At 41.5% G+C, this 25,775-nt stretch overlaps 1 protein-coding gene across 1 annotated transcript in view; it reads left to right on the top strand.

Annotated features, from left to right (window-relative positions):
- The window catches only part of LOC138651609 (alpha-tectorin-like), a 360,891-nt gene that overhangs the window by 168,154 nt on the left and 166,962 nt on the right, over positions 1–25,775 (top strand). The window contains exon 14 of the mRNA XM_069741925.1: positions 12,516–13,086. Coding sequence (XP_069598026.1) covers positions 12,516–13,086 — 571 coding nt within the window. The remainder of the gene's footprint in view (positions 1–12,515; positions 13,087–25,775) is intronic.

Genomic DNA, 25,775 nt, shown 5'->3' on the forward strand with positions numbered 1-25,775 from the left:
TCAATTCCTACGTATGCTCAGTAGGATCTGCACAGTGACAGTGCGCTCTCTCGCCGCCTCTGATAAGAAGTAACGAGCAAGATCAGATATTGGAATAACGTTAGCTGAAACGTTTTCAGCTAGACTGTATGACCATCTTATAACATACAGCATGTATGATGCCAGGGAAGAGAGGGATCGGGCAGTTTACATTGACAGTAAATGTCAGATCTTTTTATTAAATGGGGCAATAAAGCACGCAGATTTCCATAGCTTATAAAGATAATGCTAGAACATTATTGCTGAGAAATAAAATTGAAAAATCAAATCACCCCATATTGTTATTAACCCTTTCACAACATCCGCTGTACATGTATGGACGTCGGAAGTGGGTGTATGGAGCGGGGTCACACAGCGAGCCCGCCCCATACCCGACAGGTGAGGCTGTGTACTACCCACACGCTTGTCATCACAGAGCTTCTTTGAAGCCCTGCCTGTGGCCAGGCTTCACAGGAGATGGTGATTTCTGCTCTATGCTGTGTCATCACTGTATATAGGACAAGCGATCGGACAATCGCATCTTCAAGTCCCCAAGGGGACTAGTAAAAAGTTTTTAAAAAAAAGTTTTAAAAAATTAAAAAAAATAACAAAAAGTTCAAATTGCCCCCCTTTTCCCCAAAATAAGGATATAAGACATACATACATATATGTGATAGTCCGATCTATCAAAATATAAAAACAACTAACCTGATCTGTAAACACCATCAACGATAAAAAAAAATCCAGAACACCAAAATTGTTTTTTGGTCACTGCATTTTTGCAAAAAAAAAAAAGCTGTAACAAGCGATTAAAAAGTCACATCTATCCCAAAATGGTACTAATAAAAACATTGTCTCACCCCACAAAAAATAAACCATCACACAGCTCCATCGGACAAAAACAACAATTTTTACAGGTCTCGGAAAATGGTGACACAACCAAACACATTTTTAAAAAAAAAAAAAAAATCAGCTTTTTTCACCACTAAAATAATTTAAAAAAACCTGGACCTTTTGAGTATCGTCATAATCGTATTGATGAGGAGAATCACATTACAAGATGATTTTTGCCACAAAATGGACACCGTAAAAACAATTCTCAGATAACAATGTCAGAATTGCGTTTTCTTCACAATTCACAGCACTTGGATTGTATTTCCCATTTTCCAGTACCCTGTGTGATTAAATGAATGATGCAAATCAAAGGTACAACTCGTCCCGCAAAAGTCTATGAGGATAGAAAAATAAAAGAGTTATGGCTCTGGGGGGACGGGGAGGAAAAAACGGAAGCACAAAAAGGAAAATGGCCGAAGTGAAGTTTTGCTAAATATTTTTATTCATTACTTTTAATTATCAAATTGGAGCACTTGACATTTCACCCCACAAATGAACAAAGCCTCATACAGGTTCATCAACAAAAAAAAGGAGAAATGAAAAACAAATTGCTCAGATCCCCGAGACGAAAATTGTCCCAATCTGCGATAGGTAAAGCTGTTACTCGATTTCATGGCGACAACAATGCGACTTTGAAACTGATTTGATTAGAATGTATTTGTGAGGGAGAAAAACATGGGGAATGGATGCCAGGAAGCTCTGAATTTAAAGGGGTGGTCAACTAACATTTATTTTATTCGTAAATCGCTATCTATTTAATGTCATTATCTATTTTTTTCTAATTTACTTTAAGTAGAAGTTCCCTATATTTCCTTAATACATTATTTAACTGCTCTATTTTTTTCCCTTGTTCCTGTTTGATGATGCTTCATTTGAGAGTCCCCAGTGCATGTTGGGAAACTCAAAAAAGTCGCCATCATGGGACAGAGCTGCGTCTCTACCGTGAACCAAAGTGTCATCAGTGATGTCCATTTCTGGGGCTGGGCTAGTCCCTGCTCTACTGAGTATGCGTCGGATGTCAATTCCGAAGTATGCTCAGTAGGATCTTGTCAGTGTGCACTATTCTTCTTAGTGCGCAGTGACAGTGCACTCCCTCCCCAGCTCTGATGAGTGAAGAGTCAACAAGAGAGCGCACTGTCAGTGAGCATTACAAGTAGAGTACCCGGCAAACATAGACTAGCGCTGGCCCCCAGTTGACGTCACTTGTGGGGGTGGAGCTGGTCTCTGCTTGCCGGATCATAGGATGGATGCAGAGAAGCCGGATCATAGAATGGATGCAGAGAAGCACTGAATTTGACCAAAGGGGTGGTGTGGAAATTCTGCCCAGCAGCATTACATTAGATAGAGGGAGGATATTGATTGGATGCCAGTAGCATTTACTTTTAAGGGGTGGAAGAGCATAGATATATACCCAGCAACATTGAATCAGACTGAAGAGGTAGAAACATGTGATTGATGCCCAGCAGCATCAACTTGGATTGGGTTCCCCATGAAGTATCCTTTGTGTCTAATGAGAGTCTATGGTCCACATATGCGTATATAATGGCATACATCAGCGGCTTCAGCCAGAGGTACTGTATATCTGGGAATACTTCTATCTCCTACTTCTGATGAAAGTAAAAATAGAAGGTCTTAACTAAACCTTACTCTGCAAAGAAAAGCAGACCCTTTCTTCTATTATCCAACAGCCCCGTTACCGTAAATAGATACCGTAACTCCTCTAAGGTTAGTGTTATTGAGACATCATCATCATCAAGCTTCAGTAGATGAATGAATGTCAAACAAAACATGGAATTAGCCAATTTCTCAAGCAAAATCCAAGTTTAAAAAATAACACCTGTTTTTTTACTTGATTTCCATTAAGGTTCTACTCAGACTTTGGACATTTTTTCAAACACTTTTAAATCCCAGACATTTTTTTTAAATAAGGTTTCTTTTTAATAAGATCTCATTCTAGACAATTCCTTTAAATGGTCATAAGGTTTCATTCTAGACCATTCCTTTAAATGGTCACAAGGTTTCATTCTAGACAATTCCTTTAAATGGTCATAAGGTTTCATTCTAGACCATTCCTTTAAATGGTCACAAGGTTTAATTCTAGATAATTCCTTTAAATGGTCATAAGGTTTCATTCTAGACCATTCCTTTAAATGGTCATAAGGTTTCATTCTAGACCATTCCTTTAAATGGTCACAAGGTTTAATTCTAGACAATTCCTTTAAATGGTCACAAGGTTTCATTCTAGACAATTCCTTTAAATGGTCACAAGGTTTCATTCTAGACCATTCCTTTGCATAATCATGAAGTTTAATCCTGTACAATTACCTACAATGGAATAAGCCAGCAGATTAGAGGTTCACGCCCGTTTTTACCGATACCGTGCCGCAGTCATAGTACATATGTGGCTGTGCTTCCTAAGGCTCGCTACTCTAATATGCTCATTAAGTCAGATGAAGGCTTTTTTGAGACACATCCTTGTCAATTTACTTCAACAAGCAGAATCAGTTGGCTCTACTTAGAGCCTGTTAGCATCTCTGGCCCCGCTCCAGCTTTTTCTTCCAAAGTGATTTTGTTACATCCTGTAACTTAAGGGTTCATTAGGGGTAACAAGAACAGAAGAGAAACAGAAAAGTGGGTTGAATTCTAACCAAATGATTATACAAAAACAGACAAAGAGGGCTTTTAAAAAAAAAATGCTTAAAGCTCGGAGACATTTAACACCCCAAGTCAATTATCTGAGAGATGCGATAGAGAACAGTAAAGAATTTAGAGACGGCCGTGGCTATAATACAGTCTGTTACCCCTGACAAATCTTGCCAAAATCTAGAAAGACAAATTAAGCTGCAATAATGATTTGATACAATGTGCAGGAACTAGGCGGTATACCCGTCATCCTCTTCCCTCAGAAGTCCAATTCTTTATTTCACTTCTTCAATGATTATTGGATTTGGAATGTACTTATTTCGTGGTTAGCAAAAAAGGAAAAAAGATTATAAGAGTAAAACCATTGGTGTTCTGCTTTCCCTTACCAATAATAAGATCATTTTTACACTTGTGTACTAGTAAGACAAACGCATTTTATATTAGTCCAAGTGAACTCATAGGCAACTTGTTACCTGGTTTTCCCCATATAACGTAGCACCACCACCTGTAAGCCCATTGTAGAGAGCTGCATATGTGTCCCCAATCCCCTCTGCAAGGCACATAAAAGAACTTTTATTATACTAACAGATGGCGTGGTCCAGCGTTTCAGGTCTTCATCCAGCGCCTCTTCTCTTCTTGTGATCGCCGTCTTCCTTCTTGCTTCCTATGGATGACGCATCCTGCGTCATCCACACAGTTTCCTCCATTGCGCAAGAGCAAAGTACTCTCATGCGTATGCACTGGGAAAGGACAAAGAGCGCTGGCGCATGTGCACTACAATACTTTGCTCTGCCCTTGAAGGGCAGAGAGATGAACAAGGAAAAATAGTGAAAAACCAGCTCACCTATTAGGCATTTGTTGTGGGGAAGTCCGGATACCGTGCAGTCATCACGTGGAACGATAAGGTAAACAGGAAAAGAAATCCAGCTTCCAAAAATATCAAGATTTATTGAGGATAAAATCCAAAGTCCAATGACATGGTTCACAGGAGAATGAGTATCAGCAGGCTACGCGTTTCGAACAATGAGTTCTTTTTCAAAGCTGCTCACTATGCATCACAGTATGGTTAAATAGCAGCTGTGACAAATCACAGTGAGTAAACCTATCACCTGACACATAAAGTGAATATACACAATAAAAACATCAAAATAACAGAAAAATAGGAAAATTAACATACAAGTGCAGCGAACATTACATACAAGCTAAACAATGTTGATATCTTAATAGTGGAACATGATTTCTTTACGAGCATTCAAACCCGCAGGATAGCAAGTGTTAAGGCAGAACATCCAGTAAGCTTCACGCGGTCATTAAGCGTCTTTTGAAGTCTCCTCCTCTGGCTGACATCGCAAGCTTCTCAATGCCGACAACCCGGAAAAATGCTGTGCTCCTCTGGTGACAGGTAACAAAATGCTTAGAGGCATAAGACATGGAGCGATTACTATCAGTAGAGACAACAATGTCAGTAATATGCTCAGAAATACGGATCTTAAGCGTACGAGTAGTGCAACCTATATAACTCAGTTTGCATTTTGTGCATGTTATCATATATACCACATTTCTGCTGTTACAATTAATAAGTTGCTGAATTCTATATTCCTGTCTGTTGTCGCTATCATGAAAAGAATGTGCAACAACAGAGTGAGCACATGTTCAGCATCTAGGGGCACCACAGCGGTAAAAACCTGTATGATATAACCAGGTGCGAGAGACATTACCAGAATTGAAAAAACTGGGAGAAAGAATGTCAGATAAAGTGGTGGCCTTCTTTGCAACCACTTGATACCCTGAAGACAAAATCTTGGAAAGAATTTCGTCCTCATATAGAATAGGAATGTTTTTTAGAATAAGAGATTTAATACTATTATATTGAGGACTGTATTCAATAGAGCAAAATATCTTTTGATTTTGATTAGAATTCCTCTCCTTATCTTTTGGCAAGATCATATCGCTCCGTTTTTTCCTTTTCACTATATTTTTAGCTCTATCAAGCGACCAATTAGTGTAGCCTCTTTTTTCTAGTCTCTTGCAGCACGAATCAATTTCTTGCCTGAGAATACCAGCATCATTACAGTTTCTAGTTATCCTGGTTAATTCACCTACTGGTATAGACTTAATAGTATGTCCAGGATGGCAACTAGACGCATGCAAGATGCTGTTACCCGACAATGGTTTACAATATGTGGAAGTGGTGATAACATCACCTACAATACCACGCAACGTCAGATCTAAAAAAGAAATTACATGTGAATCAGTGTTACAGGTAAAACGAAGATTGAATTCATTGGAATTAAAATAACTCAAAAGTTCCGGTATGGCAGATACATCGCCACTCCAAATAAGGAGCATATCATCGATGTATCTGCCATACCAGAATATATCCAACAAAAACGGATTACAGTCCGAGTATAGAAACAATTCCTCCCAATATGACATGACCAAATTGGCCACGGATGGTGAATGTTTACCTCCCATAGAGACTCCTTTGCATTGGAGAAAAAACTGTTGGTCAAAAGAAAAATAATTGTGAGTCATCAGAAAATAGATAGCTTGCATAATGTAATTGCACAAATCAATAGTATAATTGCTATATTTGTGCAGATGAAATTCAAGCGCTTGAATGACAATATTCTGTGGAATACATGTATAAAGAGAGATGACATCACAGCCTATCCAATGAAAACTGTCACTCCATACAGTATTAGAAAGTTGGTGCAAAACATCCCTTGAATCTCTCAGAAATCCTGGAACTCTCATGACAAGAGGCTGCAACAAAGAGTCCACCCATTGACTTAAATGTTCCATAAGGGAACCCATCCCGGATATAATAGGACGCATTGGAGGAGGTGTAGTACCCTTATGCACTTTGGGCAAGCCGTACATCGTAGGTATAATAGGGTGACCCACCTTCAAATATTCCACATGCGTTTTAGTTAGTATACCCAAAGCTGCACCATCATCTACTAGGCTAAACAATTCATTCTTAAAAGAAAGTGTGGGATCTGAAGGCAATCTCCTATATGTCGTACTATCACTGAGCAGACAATTAATTTGATCTTTGTATGTCGATGTGTCCATCACTACAATTAAACCACCTTTGTCTGCCTTTTTTTATAGTGATCTCGTCCATGTTTCTGATTTCTTGAAGAGCTTTGCGCTGCTTCGAATTGAGATTACCTTTACATGTTTTCTGCTGAACAGATATATCTAGGGATCTCAAATCCCGTTCAATAACAGCTTGAAATCTGTCCATGCAATCCACTCTCGATTGAATGGGATAGAATAATGGATTTTTGGTGTTAAATTGTTCAGCTTGATTTACATCTCTATTCATGGATACATTGAGATTATTTAGATCATTCAAATTTCTCAATAGACATTGTTCATTAAATGTGAGATCACAATATTCGTTCTGAACAGCAGAAACACCCACAGTTGTAACCGATTCCTGTCCAAAGAAATGTCTTTTAACTGTTAGGTTACAAATGAATCTGTTAACGTCCATTAATGTATGAAACAGGTCAAACCGTTGATCCGGTGCATATTTAAGTCCCAGAGAAAGAACTTGCAATTGTTCCACTGAAAGATTACAACTAGAAATATTTAAAACATTAGAAAAATCACCTTGAAAAGTAGATGTTATTTCCTGTTGCGGGTAGCCATTCGGAAAGTTCCGGCGGTGCTTGCGGCCCCCGCGCCTCTTGCGTTTTTTGAATTGTGTCTTCTTGATTTGCGATAGTAAGTATTAGTATTGTCCATACTTTGATTGATATTTCCATCAGCGCAAACTTCATTAGAACCATTATCCGTAGAATCCACGTCTGAAGAACTGAAAGAGACTCGGCGCTCAGATGCATCAGAGGAATTAGTGCGTTTGAGAATTGGGCGAGGGTTTCTGTTTGATTTCTGCCACCTGCCCCACTCATACACCTGATTCATTTGATAATCTCTCAAATCACGTTGGAATTTATTTTTCTTCCGACTCATAATACCATCTTCTGATTTAGAGAGAGATATCTTGATGTTTTTTAATTCCTCATTATATTTGGCAATATTTTTATTTTCCAAGCCGATTTTAATGTCATTAATTTCTGACTGAATATTTTTAAGCTTGGTGTCCTCATATTTCATAATTAATTGCATCAATTGAATAGAGCAGTTACTCAGGATCAAATTCCATTCCTCCACAAACTCTTGTGAGTATATAGTGGTGGAAATTTTTTTTATACGCAATCCTCTAGGGATGATATCTTTGCGCACATAATTGTCCAATGTAGTGAAATCCCACCATACTTTCATTTCACTTATCATAAGTTTTTCCAATTTATTAATGTCTATGCTGAAAAGGTCGGACTCAGACCCATCAGCTGTTAAGGATTGATCCATTGAAAATAATTGAGCAGCTTTTCGAGCTCTTTCTGGACTTTCGTTCATATTTTAAAGATATTTCCAAAAAAAACCACAAACAAAAAAATGCCCCAGCGCACAGAGTTTTAGCAAAGTAAAATACTTATTTTCTTAGGCTCTCGGTGTGCACGGTTAAAAAACTGAACTGAACAAGGAAAAATAGTGAAAAACCAGCTCACCTATTAGGCATTTATCCTCAATAAATCTTGATATTGTTGGAAGCTGGATTTCTTTTCCAGAGAGATGAACGCCTGCGTAAGAGTGCAATGGAGGACACTGTGTGGATGAAGTAGGATGCGTTATCCACACAAAGCAGGGAAGAAGGACGGCAACCGTAAGAAGAGAAGAGATGCCAGATCAAGATCAGAGATGCCCACTGGACCAGACCACGCCGCGCTGTTTGAGTATGGTGGATATTATCCAATGGGATCAAATGTTCTTCAGCAAGTTAGAGAAGGCTTTAACAAGACTATGTGGATCAAAGATCTAAAAGGCACAGGCCTATCTTTGGAAGATGTATTAAAGAGGCCATTAGACTGGCTGTGCTGCCTTTAAGCCTTTGCTTCTCTCAGAAAACAGAATGAAACAATTCTCAACCTTCCTGATGTCTTTAAATGACTATGAAACTTTTGGGACTAAGAACAGCTTTGTCACATGGCTAGAGATGGTACGTCCCTTTCTAACAGACTCTTTAAGAAACTTATACACTCAAGGCTTTGGTTACATGGCAGGCTCAAAAAGACAGACATAGCCGGTGCTTGGATCTTTAAGTACAATGCACTTAGGCCTTTCTGAAATTCTATCTGAAGGAAGTCTAGTATGTCTGTAATCTGCAGGTTGCTACTATCTACATCTTGAGTAAAACACCAGGCTGAAGAACCCTGTTTGACCCAAACTGCATTCAGTCTGCATGCAAAAAGAGAGTTCTCTACATTGTACATGGGATGGTCAACCATTAGACTGGATGAATCACTCCAGGTTGTGGCAGAATAGAGAGCTCTTAGACAGGGGAAGTCTCCATCAAAATGGGCATTGGGGCAGTGAGGCAATATCTTTTACATTTCCTTTATAAGTGGTTTTGATCAGGTGTTTATTGATGTAATATTTCTTATTTCATATTGTCTGAATTTAAAAAAGCACTCACATCAAAGTTTTATCCTATTAAAACATTACAGTCATCATATTATTTGGCACAGTGTACTTACAATTGCTCATTTTGCCTTTCTACACAGTTAGTTCTTCTCTTTTCTCCATGTAAAACAGGAAGTCACTTTTTATTGCACAAATAATTATCCTCTTCAACTCCTGACCCAGCTGCTCCCTCCTCCCTTCCACCACTTTTGCACTGACTGATGATTCATGCGAGGAAAATTGACCTCCTGTTTCTACATAGAGCTTAGAAGGATTCAGCTAGTCCGTTTTTAATCACGTGATGTCATAGACCTAATGAGACAATAATTATCTGGGTAGAAGAGCAAAATGAGCAATTGTATTTTCCCCCAGTTTGATCACCCAAACTAGCTTGGACACAACAGGATTCAAGGAGGCTGGATCTACAGCCTTCCACCTCTGAGATGTTTTCTCCAGTTGAGTGATTGATGGGTTAGAAATGCCAGAGAGAATCTACCATTCAGCCCCTACAGGTTGTGATCTCGCAGGCTCTCAAGATCTCTCTTTATACAGTGTGAAAGTGCCATAAAGCTCAAGGAATTACCTCTCCACCTTCTGACATAACATCTAAGACCTTCTATTGCCAACAGTGTGTCCCACTGAGAGGGAAGAAGGTAGAGAATCTCTTAGAAATGCATACCAAATCATTGTTCTTGATGGAAGGATGTCTGACTTTTCCTAACTTATTTTGCAAACCAAGTTTAGATATAACTGGACTGTAATTTGAAGATAACCCATCCCCTGATGATGCTTTTATCAGGCAATCATCCAGTTATGGAATTATAGTTATCTCCTGTGTTCTCAAAGTGGCAGCTATAGTGGCCACTGCATCTGTAGAGGTGTAAAGTAAAAGGGATCCTGACCACCCCGGGTTTACACTTAAGGAGTGTGACATTGCCTCCTAGTGCATTACTATTCTTAGATACTATCTGTGATGCAGAACACTTACTGTAGTTTGATAATTGTTATTATTTTTCCCAAAGACTTAGGATCAAGAGCTACAAGATAAAAAAAAACTTCTGTTCTGTTTTTCTATGGTAGGGACCTCGTTTAGGACCTTCAGAGATTCTAGAATGGAGCCTTCCAAAAATGAAAACTTATTGAATAGTTGGACTGAACAACATTTAAACACAGGAATGTGAGGTTATGTTTATATGAGGTTATCCTCAATTTCCTGCAGGAATTACAACATTTCAATTCAGCTTTCTGGTATCAGTAGCTGGATCAGAACCCAAAACTCTAGAGGAGACGGCAATCTTATCAAAGAGTCTTGGTTGTCAATGATCTTGTCTTGATCACAGCCAGGCAGTCTACGTGACTGAAACTCTAAGCCATACAAGGTGCACTTGGAAACTTTATCCGTGACCTAGGGTTTAGGCCAGAAATCACATATACCTGCAGCAGAGAAGGCAATAGTCTTGGCTAACAATGTGAAACACTTGAAGTGAGCCATCAATGCAGAGAGGTCAGAGGTCAACTAATGTATTTAGACTACGTTACAATATCATCTTTTGGATCTATTTCTTCTTGGACTTTAAGGATAATAGTAGGCCCCTCTAAGTGGACAATTAAAGTGAAAAACTAAAGCTTCTTGAATATTTGACAAATTACACATCTTCCTACTGCATTTCTTGAAGCAGTCTTCTTCACTGACTGCACAAAGCTTCTACTTTCAGAAAGCAATAAATAAAAGGAAAAAGAGATGTGATCAGCTCACCCTTTCGCGAGTGCACAGGATCCCAAATCTAAGGAAAGGCCTAACCTTTGGTTATGAACAAGAAGTATCACTTCGAAACTCGTCAACCAGGACTTAGAATTTTCTCTCTTGAGACTTTCTCCTCGGATTATACATTTATCCATTTGAGAATGTTGATTTCCCTTGAATCATGTTTTCACTGATGGAACACTAATAGAATACAATTTTGCATTATATTTGAAGTGGTGGATAAATTCCTTTCTTTTTGTGACCTGCTCTCAGAAAGGCAGTTGATGGAGGGGCATGTGACCGTACTTATCCATCAGTCGCCTCCAAATGAAAAACACTCTGCATGGGCTAGCTGCTTTACAATTAGAGTAGGCTGAATGGACTGGAAAATAGGGATGCAAAATAGTCATACTGTGTGAAAGCGGTCACAGAAAACGATAATCAAGTATAGCCACATCAGATCTCTTGCTTTTCACTAATGAGTTGAAAACACCCCAAAACACATGCCTGCAAATGGAGCTTCTGGTTTGACTTCTTATCCTAAGTCATGTGACAAGTCTCATTAAAGGGTCGTTATTGACTTTTAGGATTGCTACATTCAATAAGTGACGCTGGAGTTCAAGTCCTCTCTTTCCCTGGCTATGTGTATATTTATGCAGTATAGCTTTGTTGTTTAACCTTGGGAAGGATGTGCAGTGCCATTTCTTCATCATTAGAAATTAGTATGTAATCTATATTTATTTAGTAATATAATAGCATTACATAAATAAACTGCATAAATACAAAAAGAGCTTTACGGCACTACAAAATTAAGGGGTGCACAAATAGGATACAACGACAATAACATAGAAGAACAAAATTTGGCACTCCCAATTGAGATGCAAAAAACAAAAATTATTTTATTGGTATAGGTACATCCACTGTTTGACGTTTCGGCCAACACTAGGCCTTCATAAGATATTGTTTTCAGCTGTTGAGGATGAAAATGTCAGATACACCTGAGCAAAGAAAACATGGAGAATCCAAGACGAGCACTGAAGATATGCTCTGCCATGCCCTGGGGACGAGCGATGCATATCTCCAGCGCTCCTCTTGGATTCTCCATGTTTTCTTTGCTCAGGTGTATCTGACATTTTCATCCTTCAAGAGCTGAAAACAATTTCTGATGAAGGCCTAGTGTTGGCCACAGTGTCAAACAGTGGATATACCTATACCAATAAAAATTTTTTTTGTTTTTTGCATCTCAATTGGGAGTGCCAAAATTTGTTCTTCTATGTTATTGTCGTTGTATCCTATTTGTGCACCCCTTAATTTTGTAGTGCCGTAAAGCTCTTTTTGTATTTATGCAGTTTATTTATGTAATGCTATTATATTACTAAATAAATATAGATTACATACTAATTTCTAATGATGAAGAAATGGCACTGCACATCCTTCCCAAGGTTAAACAACAAAGCTGGCAAAATATTTACAGAGAAAGAGGAATATTACTATAGTCAATGTGAAAACTGCAATATTTCAAGATTTCTTTTATGTGGATGCTCACATAAAAATACCACCATTTTAAAAATATTTTTTCTGTAAAATTTGATTTGAACAATATGTAGTTTTCCGATTACAGATTCTTTCAGATGCAATCACTTTTTTTTAATGTGATACTGTACTTCTCTTATTGCAGGTAAACGATTTGATATTTTCTCTTCCAGTAATTCTGGAATTTGGAGCCATAAAAATTTATCAAAGTGGTTTATCGACAGCTGTGGAGACTGATTTTGGTTTATTAGTAATTTATGATGGGGAACACTATGCCTCTATATCAGTCCCAGGAACTTACATCAACTCTACTTGTGGAATGTGTGGAAACTACAACAAAAATCCAGAGGATGATACTCTTCGCTCTGACGGAAGACTGGCGGTCTCTGTGATAGATCTAGGAGAGAGTTGGAGAGTCTACCACCCAGACTGGAAATGTTCTTCTGGCTGTGTAGATAACTGTAGCTCTTGTGACGCAGCAATGGAATCGCTTTACTTTACCTCAGAATATTGTGGATTTATAAACCTTACAGGGAGTCCTCTTTGGGATTGTGGCACTGTATTGGACCCCACCGCCTTTGTCCATAGCTGTGTTTATGACCTTTGTGGTGCCAGGGATAATGGCACCAGCCTTTGCCAAGCTATTCAGGCTTACGCTCTTGTGTGTCAAGCACTGGGAATTACAGTGGGTGACTGGAGAACTCCAACTGGGTGTGGTAAGACCAATTTTATTGATTTACACCAAGAATCAATCGTCTATTTTGTTATTTATGAAAACTTCTCCCAAGGTACAGAACAGACCAAAAGTTTGGACACACCTTCTCATTTAAAGATTTTTATGTATTTTCATGACTATGAAAATTGTACATTCACACTGAAGGCATCAAAACTATGAATTAACACACGTGGAATTATATACTTAACAAAAGAGTGTGAAACAACTGAAAATATGTCTTATATTCTAGGTTGTTCAAAGTAGCCACCTTTTGCTTTGATGACTGCTTTGCACACTCTTGGCATTCTCTTGATGAGCTTCAAGAGGTAGTCACCGGGAATGGTCTTCAACAATCTTGAAGGAGTTCCCAGAGATGCTTAGCACTTGTTGGCCCTTTTGTCTTCACTCTGTGGTCCAGCTCACCCCAAACCATCTCGATTGGGTTCAGGTCTGGAGACTGTGGAGGCCAGGTCATCTGGCGTAGCACCCCATCACTCTCCTTCTTGGTCAAATAGTCCTTACACAGCCTGGAGGTGTGTTTGGGGTCATTGTCCTGTTGAAAAATAAATGATGGTCCAACTAAACGCAAACCAGATGGAATAGTATGCCGCTGCAAGATACTGCTGGTTCAGTAAGCACCCCCACACCATCACACCTCCTCCTCCATGCTTCACGGTGGGAACCAGGCATGTAGAGTCCATCCGTTCACCTTTTCTGCGCCGCACAAAGACCCGGTAGTTGGAACTAAAGATCTCAAATTTGAACTCATCAGACCAAAGCACAGATTTCCACTGGTTTACTGTCCATTCCTTGTGTTCTTTAGCCCAAAAAAGTCTCTTCTGCTTGTTGCCTGTCCTTAGCAGTGGTTTCCTAACAGCTATTTTGAAGGCCTGCTGCACAAAGTCTCCTCTTAACAGTTGTTGTAGAGATATGTCTGCTGCTAGAACTCTGTGTGTCATTGACCTGGTCTCTAATCTGAGATGCTGTTAACCTGCGATTTCTGAGGCTGGTGACTCGGATAAACTTATCCTCAGAAGCAGAGGTGACTCTTGGTCTTCCTTTCCTGGGGCGGTCCTCATGTGAGCCAGTTTCTTTGTAGTTCTTGATGGTTTTTGCCACTGCTGTTGTGAGTTCTGTTTTTGGGCTCCCTCTGGTGGTTACTGATGGTACTGGGTGACTTGTCTTTCCTGGGTCTCTGGGTTCCACCTGTTCCATCAGGATATGGGAGTTTCCTATTTAACCTGGCTTTGCTGGCATTTCCTCGCCGGTTATCAATGTATCCAGTGTGTCTTGTTACCTCTGCTCCCTGCTCCTAGAACCTTCTGGTCAAGCTAAGTTTGGACTTTCCTGTTTTGGTGTTTTGCTTTATTTGGTTTTTAGTCCAGCCTGCAGATATGTGATTCTTTGCTGCTGGTTGCTCTAGTGGGCTGAAATTGCTCCTCATGTACCATGAGTTGGCACATGAGTTCAAGTAATTTCAGGATGGTTTTTTGAAGGGTTTTTCGCTGACCGCGCAGTTCACTTTTGTATCCTCTGCTATCTAGCTTTAGCGGGCCTCATTTTGCTGAAACTGTTTTCATACTGCGTATGTGCTTTCCTCTCATTTCACCGTCATTATATGTGGGGGGCTGCTATTTCTGTGGGGGATTTCTCTGGAGGCAAGAGAGGTCTGTGTTTCTTCTAATAGGGGAAGTTAGATCTTCGGCTGGAGCGAGACGTCTAGGATCATCGTAGGCACGTTCCCCGGCTACTTTTATTTGTGTGTTAGGTTCAGGGTCGTAGTCAGCTCAGGTTCCATCGCCTTAGAGCTTGTTTGTATCTGTGCTTGTCCTTTAGTGATCCCCTGCCATTGGGATCATGACAGTATAACCGGCCAACAAAGTGTTAATTGTATTGGCTGAAGTAGGAGGATAAGTAGTCTGAGGAAGTTTTTTTTTTTTTTTTTTTTCTTTCTCTTTCCCTCAGAGTTTGCTGCCTAGCCTTATTGCAGCCTGGCTACTTCCTCCTCCTCTTAATCTTTGAATGGCTCTGATCCCAGCTGTTTATCATGGACGTCCAGAGTTTGGCTTCCAGCCTGAATAATCTTGCCACTAAGGTTCAAAATATACAGGATTTTGTTGTACATGCTCCTATGTCTGAACCTAGAATTCCTGTCCCAGAGTTTTTTTCTGGAGATAGATCTCGTTTTCTGAATTTTAGGAACAATTGCAAGTTGTTTCTTTCTTTGAAATCTCGCTCCTCTGGAGACCCTGCTTAGCAAGTCAAGATAATTATATCTTTCCTGCGGGGTGACCCTCAGGATTGGGCATTTGCATTGGCACCAGGGGACCCTGCGTTGCTTAATGCGGATGCGTTTTTTCTGGCATTGGGTTTGCTCTATGAGGAACCTAACCAAGAGATTCAGGCTGAAAAAGCTTTGTTGGCCCTCTCTCAGGGGCAAGATGAAGCAGAAATTTATTGTCAAAAATTTCGGAAGTGGTCGGTGCTTACTCAGTGGAATGAGTGCGCCCTGGCTGCAAAGTTCAGAGATGGCCTTTCTGAGGCCATTAAAGATGTTATGGTGGGGTTCCCTGCGCCTACTGGTCTGAATGAGTCTATGACTATGGCTATTCAGATTGATCGGCGTTTACGGGAGCGCAAACCTGTGCATCATTTGGCGGTGTCGTCTGAACCGTCACCTGAGATAATGCAATGTGATAGAATTCAGTCCAGAAGTGAACGGCAAAATTATAGGCGGAAAAAAAGATTGTGCTTTTATTGTGGTGATTCAGCTCATGTTATATCAGCATGCTCTAAACGCACAAAAAAGGTTGATAAGTCTGTTGCCATTAGTACTTTACAGTCTAAGTTCATTCTGTCTGTGACTCTGATTTGTTCATTATCATCCATTTCCGTCGATGCCTATGTGGATTCAGGCGCTGCCCTGAGTCTTATGGATTGGTCATTTGCCAATCGCTGTGGGTTTAGTTTGGAGCCTCTGGAAGTCCCTATTCCTTTGAAGGGAATTGACTCTACACCTTTGGCTATGAATAAACCTCAGTACTGGACACAAGTGACCATGCGTATGACTCCTGTTCATCAGGAGGTGATTCGCTTCCTGGTACTGTATAATTTGCATGATGTCCTAGTGCTTGGTCTGCCATGGTTACAAACTCATAATCCAGTCCTTGACTGGAAATCAATGTCTGTGTTAAGCTGGGGTTGTCAGGGGGTTCATGATGATGCACCTCCGATTTCTATCGCTTCATCTACTCCTTCTGAGATTCCTGTGTTTTTGTCTGACTATCGGGATGTTTTTGAGGAGCCTAAGCTCAGTTCGCTTCCTCCTCACAGGGATTGCGATTGTGCTATAAATTTAATTCCAGGCAGTAAATTTCCTAAAGGTCGTTTGTTCAATCTGTCAGTGCCAGAGCATACTGCTATGCGGGATTATGTTAAGGAGTCCTTGGAAAAGGGACATATCCGTCCATCTTTGTCCCCTTTGGGAGCAGGTTTTTTTTTCGTGGCCAAAAAAGATGGTTCCTTGAGGCCTTGTATAGATTATCGTCTTTTGAATAAGATTACCGTAAAATATCAGTATCCTTTGCCATTGTTGACTGATTTGTTTGCTCGCATTAAGGGGGCTAAATGGTTCACTAAGATTGATCTTCGGGGTGCGTATAATCTTATACGAATAAAGCAAGGTGATGAGTGGAAAACCGCATTTAATACGCCTGAGGGCCATTTTGAGTATTTGGTAATGCCTTTTGGACTTTCTAATGCTCCTTCAGTCTTCCAGTCCTTTATGCACGATATTTTCCGTGAATATCTGGATAAATTTATGATTGTGTATTTGGATGATATTTTGTTTTTTTCTGATGACTGGGAGTCTCATGTTCAGCAGGTCAGGAAGGTGTTTCAGGTCCTGCGGGCCAATTCCTTGTTTGTAAAAGGCTCAAAGTGTCTCTTTGGAGTCCAGAAGATTTCTTTCTTGGGGTATATTTTTTCCCCTTCTACTATTGAGATGGATCCCGTCAAGGTTCAGGCTATTTGTGACTGGACGCAGCCTACATCTCTTAAGAGTCTACAGAAGTTCTTGGGCTTTGCTAATTTCTATCGTCGTTTTATAACTAATTTTTCTAGTGTTGTTAAGCCTTTGACGGATTTGACTAAGAAGGGTGCTGATGTTGCTAATTGGTCTCCTGCGGCTGTGGAGGCCTTTCAGGAACTTAAGCGCCGGTTTTCTTCTGCTCCTGTGTTGCGTCAGCCAGATGTTTCGCTCCCTTTTCAAGTTGAGGTTGATGCTTCCGAGATTGGAGCGGGGGCGGTTTTGTCACAGAGAAGCTCCGATGGCTCAGTGATGAAGCCATGCGCGTTTTTTTCTAGAAAGTTTTCGCCGGCTGAGCGGAATTATGATGTTGGTAATCGGGAACTTTTGGCCATGAAGTGGGCATTTGAGGAGTGGCGTCATTGGCTAGAGGGTACTAGACATCGTGTGGTGGTCTTGACTGATCACAAAAATTTGATTTACCTTGAGTCTGCCAGGCGTCTGAATCCTAGACAGGCTCGTTGGTCACTGTTTTTCTCTCGTTTCAATTTTGTGGTTTCATACCTGCCAGGTTCAAAGAATGTGAAGGCGGATGCTTTTTCTAGGAGTTTTGTGCCTGACTCCCTTGGAAATTCTGAGCCCTCTGGTATCCTTAGGGATGGGGTGATTTTGTCTGCTGTCTCCCCAGACTTGCGACGTGCTTTGCAGGAGTTTCAGGCGGGTAAACCTGATCGTTGTCCGCCTGAGAGACTGTTTGTTCCGGATAATTGGACCAGTAGAGTCATCTCCGAGGTCCATTCTTCTGCGTTGGCAGGTCATCCTGGAATATTTGGTACTAGAGACTTGGTGGCCAGGTCTTTTTGGTGGCCTTCCTTGTCGAGGGATGTGCGTTCTTTTGTGCAGTCTTGTGAGGTTTGTGCTCGGGCTAAGCCTTGCTGTTCTCGGGCCAGTGGATTGTTGTCACCTTTGCCTATCCCGAAGAGGCCTTGGACGCACATTTCCATGGACTTTATTTCGGATCTCCCTGTCTCTCAAAAAATGTCCGTCATCTGGGTTGTGTGTGATCGCTTTTCTAAAATGGTTCATCTGGTACCCTTGCCTAAGTTGCCTTCCTCCTCTGAGTTGGTCCCTCTGTTTTTTCAGAATGTGGTTCGTTTGCATGGGATTCCTGAGAACATCGTTTCTGACAGGGGATCCCAGTTTGTGTCTAGATTTTGGCGGACGTTCTGTGCTAAGATGGGCATTGATTTGTCCTTTTCGTCTGCATTCCATCCTCAGACGAATGGCCAGACTGAACGAACTAATCAGACCTTGGAAACTTATTTAAGGTGTTTTGTTTCTGCTGATCAGGATGACTGGGTTACCTTTTTGCCGCTGGCCGAGTTTGCCCTTAATAATCGGGCTAGTTCTGCTACCTTGGTTTCTCCTTTCTTTTGTAATTCGGGGTTTCATCCTCGTTTTTCCTTTGGTCAGGTGGAACCTTCTGATTGTCCTGGAGTGGACATGGTGGTGGATAGGTTGCATCGGATTTGGAGTCATGTGGTGGACAATTTGAAGTTGTCCCAGGAGAAGGCTCAGCAGTTTGCTAATCGCCGTCGCCGCGTGGGTCCTCGACTTCTTGTTGGGGACTTGGTGTGGTTGTCTTCTCGTTTTGTTCCTATGAAGGTCTCTTCTCCTAAGTTCAAGCCTCGGTTCATCGGTCCCTATAGGATCTTGGAAATTCTTAACCCTGTGTCGTTTCGTTTGGATCTCCCGGCATCGTTTGCTATTCATAATGTGTTCCATCGGTCGTTGTTGCGGAAGTATGAGGTACCTGTTGTTCCTTCGCTTGAGCCTCCTGCTCCAGTGCTGGTGGAGGGAGAATTGGAGTATGTTGTGGAGAAGATCTTGGATTCTCGTGTTTCCAGACGGAAACTCCAGTATTTGGTCAAGTGGAAGGGTTATGGTCAGGAGGATAATTCTTGGGTGGTTGCCTCGGATGTTCATGCTGATGATTTGGTTCGCGCTTTTCATAGGGCTCATCCTGGTCGCCCTGGTGGTTCTCGTGAGGGTTCGGTGACCCCTCCTCAAGGGGGGGGGTACTGTTGTGAGTTCTGTTTTTGGGCTCCCTCTGGTGGTTACTGATGGTACTGGGTGACTTGTCTTTCCTGGGTCTCTGGGTTCCACCTGTTCCATCAGGATATGGGAGTTTCCTATTTAACCTGGCTTTGCTGGCATTTCCTCGCCGGTTATCAATGTATCCAGTGTGTCTTGTTACCTCTGCTCCCTGCTCCTAGAACCTTCTGGTCAAGCTAAGTTTGGACTTTCCTGTTTTGGTGTTTTGCTTTATTTGGTTTTTAGTCCAGCCTGCAGATATGTGATTCTTTGCTGCTGGTTGCTCTAGTGGGCTGAAATTGCTCCTCATGTACCATGAGTTGGCACATGAGTTCAAGTAATTTCAGGATGGTTTTTTGAAGGGTTTTTCGCTGACCGCGCAGTTCACTTTTGTATCCTCTGCTATCTAGCTTTAGCGGGCCTCATTTTGCTGAAACTGTTTTCATACTGCGTATGTGCTTTCCTCTCATTTCACCGTCATTATATGTGGGGGGCTGCTATTTCTGTGGGGGATTTCTCTGGAGGCAAGAGAGGTCTGTGTTTCTTCTAATAGGGGAAGTTAGATCTTCGGCTGGAGCGAGACGTCTAGGATCATCGTAGGCACGTTCCCCGGCTACTTTTATTTGTGTGTTAGGTTCAGGGTCGCGGTCAGCTCAGGTTCCATCGCCCTAGAGCTTGTTTGTATCTGTGCTTGTCCTTTAGTGATCCCCTGCCATTGGGATCATGACACACTGCACTTGGGGACACTTTCAAAGTTTTCCCAATTTTTCGGACTGACTGACCTTCATTTCTTAAAGTCATCAAAGCAAAAGGTGGCTACTTTGAAGAACCTAGAATATAAGACATAATTTCAGTTGTTTCACACTTTTTTGTTAAGTATATAATTCCACATGTGTTAATTCAGAGTTTTAATGCCTTCAGTGTGAATGTACATTTTTCATAGTCATGAAAATACAGAAAAATCTTTAAATGAGAAGGTGTGTCCAAACTTTTGGTCTGTACTGTACATCTTCACCACTCTGCTCCTTCGATCAAAGCGTGGTTGGTACACGTCTCAGGCGTCCTCTTATAATCAATAATGTTAAATAATCCACCACTCACATAGGAATGGAAAATGTTACACCTGTTTTCTTCCCTTGAGGCTTCATGTTAAGGTGCTGCCACACAGCCGTATCAGTCACGCAAGAATCGCATCGCAATCCTCTGACTGACCGTCGGCTCTCCTGAACTGAGCTTGACAGCATGTATTTCTATGTAACTGTCACACTCAGGTCACAAGACAGACAGCCAGTCCAAGGAGTGCGATATGATCCTCGTGCGAGTAATACAGCTGTCTGACTGCACCCTTAATTCCCAGATTTCATCCTTCTTATTATTCCTTTACACCAGCCGTTTCAAACTCTGCCAGGTAAATGGGCCACACATGAAAAAGACCTTGGAGTTTGTTATACCCTTTTTTTTTCTATACAGTTTTTTTATAACTTTTTATTCCATTTGTTTGTGTGTTTGCATCATGAGAAAGCTACATTTTATCGTGTTTTTATTTTTTTACAGTGTTCATTGTATAAGTTATCGTACAGTTTTATATGACAATACCAAATGTGTACTTTTGATTTACTTTCATTTTTCAGAAAATAGTGTTTTACTGGTGACATTTTTTTTTCCATACTTTATTATTTTCTTCTTAATGTTTACATTTTTTTCCTTTTTTTACTTAGTCCCTAAAGGTACCTTCACACATAACGATATCGTTAATGATATCGTTGCTTTTTGTGACGTAGCAACGATATCGTTAAGGATATCGTTATGTGTGACAGCAACCAACGATCAGGCCCCTGCTGGGAGATCGTTGGTCGCTGAACAAAGTCCAGAACTTTATTTCGTCGCTGGATCTCCCGTGGACATCGCTGGATCGGCGTGTGTGACACCGATCAAAAGCGATGTCTTCACTGGTAACCAGGGTAAACATCGGGTTACTAAGCGCAGCCCAGCGTAAAAGTAAAAAAAAAAAAAAACACTACATACTTACCTACCGCTGTCTGTCCCCGGCGCTGTGCTCTGCACTCCTCCTGTACTGGCTGTGAGCGTCGGTCAGCCGGAAAGCAGAGCGGTGACGTCACCGCTCTGCTTTCCGGCCGCTGTGCTCACAGCCAGTACAGGAGGAGTGCAGAGAAGCAGAGCGCCGGGGACAGACAGCGGTAGGTAAGTATGTAGTGTTTGTTTTTTTTTACTTTTAAGCTGGTAACCAGGGTAAACATCGGGTTACTAAGCGCGGCCCTGCGCTTAGTAACCCGATGTTTACCCTGGTTACCCGGGGACCTCGGGATCGTTGGTTGCTGTAGAGCTGTCTGTGTGACAGCTCTCCAGCGACCAAACAGCGACGCTGCAGCGATCCGGATCGTTGTCGGTATCGCTGCAGCGTCGCTGTGTGTGAAGGGGCCATAACTCCCTATATGTGACTTTTACTTGTCTGACTGCTGATCTATTAGATGCAGTGTATTGCAGGACCTAATAGCTGGCTGAGTAGAAGGCCATTATTTGGCCTTGGGTTGATGGCAACTACCGGCACCCCTTGATCACGGGGTGTCAATAGGCTTAACCCCTTAGTGACAGAGCCAATTTGGTACTTAATGACCAGGCCAATTTTTGCAATTCTGACCACTGTCACTTTATGAGGTTATAACTCTGGAACGCTTCAACGGATCCCGCTGATTCTGAGATTGTTTTTTCGTTAACATATTGTACTTCATGTTAGTGGTAACATTTCTTCGATATTACTTGCGATTATTTATGAAAAAAACAGAAATATGGCGAAAATTTTTAAAATTTTGCAATTTTCAAACTTTGTATTTTTATGCCCTTAAATCAGAGAGATATGTCATGAAAAATAGTTAATAAATAACATTTCCCACATGTCTACTTTACATCAGGACAATTTTGGAAACAAAATTTTTTTTTGTTAGGGAGTTATAAGGGTTAAAAATTGACCAGCAATTTCTCATTTTTACAACACCATTTTTTTTTAGGGACCACATCACATTTGAAGTCATTTTGAGGGGTCTATATGATAGAAAATAATGAAGTGTGACACCATTCTAAAAACTACACCCCTCAAGGTTCTCAAAACCACATTCAAGAAGTTTATTAACCCTTTACGTGCTTCACAGGAACTGAAACAATGTGGAAGGAAAAAATTTAACTTTTTTTTGCAAACATCTTAATTCAGAACCATTTTTTTTATTTTCACAAGTGTAAAAACAGAAATGTAACCATAAATTTTGTTATGCAATTTCTCCTGAATACGCCAATACCCCATATGTGGGGGTAAACCACTTTTTGGGCGCACCGCAAAACTTAGAAGTGAAGGAGCGCCATTTGACTTTTTCAATGCAGAATTGGCTGGAATTGAGATCGGACGCCATGCCAGGTTTAGAGAGCCCCTGATGTGCCTAAACAGTGGAAACTCCCCACAAGTGACACCATTTTGGAAACTAGACCCCTTAAGGAACTTATCTAGATGTGTGGTGAGCACTTTGAACCCCCAAGTGCTTCACAGAAGTTTATAACGTAGAGCCGTGAAAATAAAAAATCGCTTTTGTTTACACAAAAATGATCTTTTCGCCCGCAAATTCTTATTTTCACAAGGGTAACAGGAGAAATTAGACCACAAAAGTTGTTGTGCGATTTCTCCTGAATACGTCGATACCCCATATGTGGGGGTAAACCACTGTTTGGGCGCACCGCAGAGCTTGGAAGTGAAGGAGCGCCGTTTTACTTTTTCAATGTAGAATTGGCTGGAATTGAGATTGGACGCCATGTCGCGTTTGGAGAGCTCTGATGTGCCTAAACAGTGGAAACCCCCCACAAGTGACCCCATTTTGGAAACTAGACCCCTTAAGGAACTTATCTAGATGTGTGGTGAGCACTTTGAACCCCCATGTGCTTCACAGAAGTTTATAATGTAGAGCCGTGAAAAAAAAATTGCATTTTTTCTACAAAAATGATATTTTTGCCCACAAATTTTTATTTTCACAAGGGTAACAGGAGAAATTAGACCACAAAAGTTGTTGTGCAATTTCTCCTGAGTACGTCGATACCCAATATGTGGGGGTAAACCACTGTTTGGGCGCACCGCAGAGCTTGGAAGAGAAAGAGTGCCGTTTTACTTTTTCAATGTAGAATTGGCTGGAATTGAGATCGGACGCCATGTCGCGTTTGGAGAGCCCCTGATGTGCCTAAACAGTTGAAATCCCCCACAAGTGACCCCATTTTGGAAACTAAACCCCCCATGGAACTTATCTAGATGTGTGGTGAGAACCTTGAATGCCCAAGTGCTTCACAGAAGTTTATAATGCAGAGCCGTGAAAATAAAAAATATTTTTTTTTTCCACAAAAAAGATTTTTTAGCCCCCAAGTTTTTATTTTCACAAGGGTAACAAGAGAAATTGGACCCCAAAAGTTGTTGTCCAATTTGTCCTGAGTATGCTGGTACCCCATATGTGGGGGTAAACCACTGTTTGGGCGCACGGCAGAGCTCGGAAGGAAGGAGCGCCGTTTTGGAATGCAGACTTTGATAGAATGGTCTGCGGGTATTATGTTGCGTTTGCAGAGCCCCTGATGTGCCTAACCAGTAGAAACCCTCCATAAGTGACCCCATTTTGGAAACTAGACCCCCCAAGGAACTTATCTAGATGTGTGGTGAGAACTTTGAATGCCCAAGTGCTTCACAGAAGTTTAGAATGCAGAGTCGTGAAAATAAAAAATATTTTTTTTTCCACAAAAAAGATATTGTAGCCCCCAAGTTTTTATTTTCACAAGGGTAACAGGAGAAATTGGACTGCAATATTTGTTGTCCAATTTATCCCGAGTACGCTGATGCGCCATATGTGGGGGTAAACCACTGTTTGGGCGCACGGCAGAGCTCGGAAGGGAAGGAGCGCCTTTTTGGAATGCAGACTTTGATAGAATGGTCTGTGGGCATTATGTTGCGATTGCAGAGCCCCTGATGTACCTAAACTGTAGTAACCCCCCACAAGTGACCCCATTTTGGAAACTAGACCCCCCAAGGAACTTATCTAGATGTGTGGTGAGAACTTTGAATGCCCAAGTGCTTCACAGAAGTTTAGAATGCAGAGTCGTGAAAATAAAAAATATTTTTTTTTTCACAAAAAAGATATTGTAGCCCCCAAGTTTTTATTTTCACAAGGGTAACAGGAGAAATTGGACTGCAATAGTTGTTGTCCAATTTATCCCGAGTACGCTGATGTGCCATATGTGGGGGTAAACCACTGTTTGGGCGCACGGCAGAGCTCGGAAGGGAAGGAGCGCCTTTTTGGAATGCAGACTTTGATAGAATGGTCTGTGGGCATTATGTTGCGATTGCAGAGCCCCTGATGTACCTAAACTGTAGTAACCCCCCACAAGTGACCCCATTTTGGAAACTAGACCCCCCAAGGAACTTATCTAGATGTGTGGTGAGAACTTTGAATGCCCAAGTGCTTCACAGAAGTTTAGAATGCAGAGTCGTGAAAATAAAAAATATTTTTTTTTTCACAAAAAAGATATTGTAGCCCCCAAGTTTTTATTTTCACAAGGGTAACAAGAGAAATTGGACCCCAGAAGTTGTTGTCCAATTTATCCCGAGTACGCTGATGCCCCATATGTGGGGGTAACCCACTGTTTGGGCGCACGGCAGAGCTCAGAAGGGAGGGAGCACCATTTGACTTTTTGAGCGCAAAATTGGCTGTCGTGTTTGGAGACCCCCTGATGTACCTAAACAGTGGAAACCCCCAAATTCTAGCTCCAACCCTAACCCCAACACACCCCTAACCCTAATCCCAACCTGATCCATAATCCTAATCACTAACCCTAACGATAATCCCAACCCTTACCCCAAAACAACCCTAATGTCAACCCTAACCATAACCCTAATCAAACCCTAAATCCAACACAACCCTAATCCTAATCTCAACCCTAACCTCAAACCTAACCCTAATCCCAATACACCCCTAATCACAACCCTAACCTTAACCCTAATCCCAAACCTAACCCTAATCCCAAGCGTAACCCTAATGCCAACCCTAACCCTAATACCAACCCTAATCCAAACCCTAACCCTAATCCCAGCTTTAACCCTAACTTTAGCCCCAACCCTAACCCTAGCCCTAAGGCTACTTTCACACTTGCGTCGTTTGGCATCCGTCGCAATCCGTCGTTTTGGACAAGAAACGGATCCTGCAAATGTGCCCGCAGGATGCGTTTTTTGCCCATAGACTTGTATTGCCGACGGATAGTGACGGATGGCCACACGTCGCGTCCGTCGTGCACTGGATCAGTTGTGTTTTGGCGGACCGTCGGCACAAAAAAAGTTCAATGAAACTTTTTTTGTACGTCGCATCCACCATTTCTGACCGCGCATGCATGGCCGTAACTCCGCCCCCTCCTCCCCAGGACATAGATTGGGCAGCAGATGCGTTGAAAAACTACAGCTGCTGCCCACGTTGTGCACAATTTTCACAATGTGCGTCGGTATGTCGGGCCGACGCATTGCGACGGCCCCGTACCGACGT

Source organism: Ranitomeya imitator, chromosome 10 (genome assembly GCF_032444005.1).
Source record: "Ranitomeya imitator isolate aRanImi1 chromosome 10, aRanImi1.pri, whole genome shotgun sequence".
In the NCBI taxonomy this organism is placed as follows: Eukaryota; Metazoa; Chordata; class Amphibia; order Anura; family Dendrobatidae; genus Ranitomeya; species Ranitomeya imitator.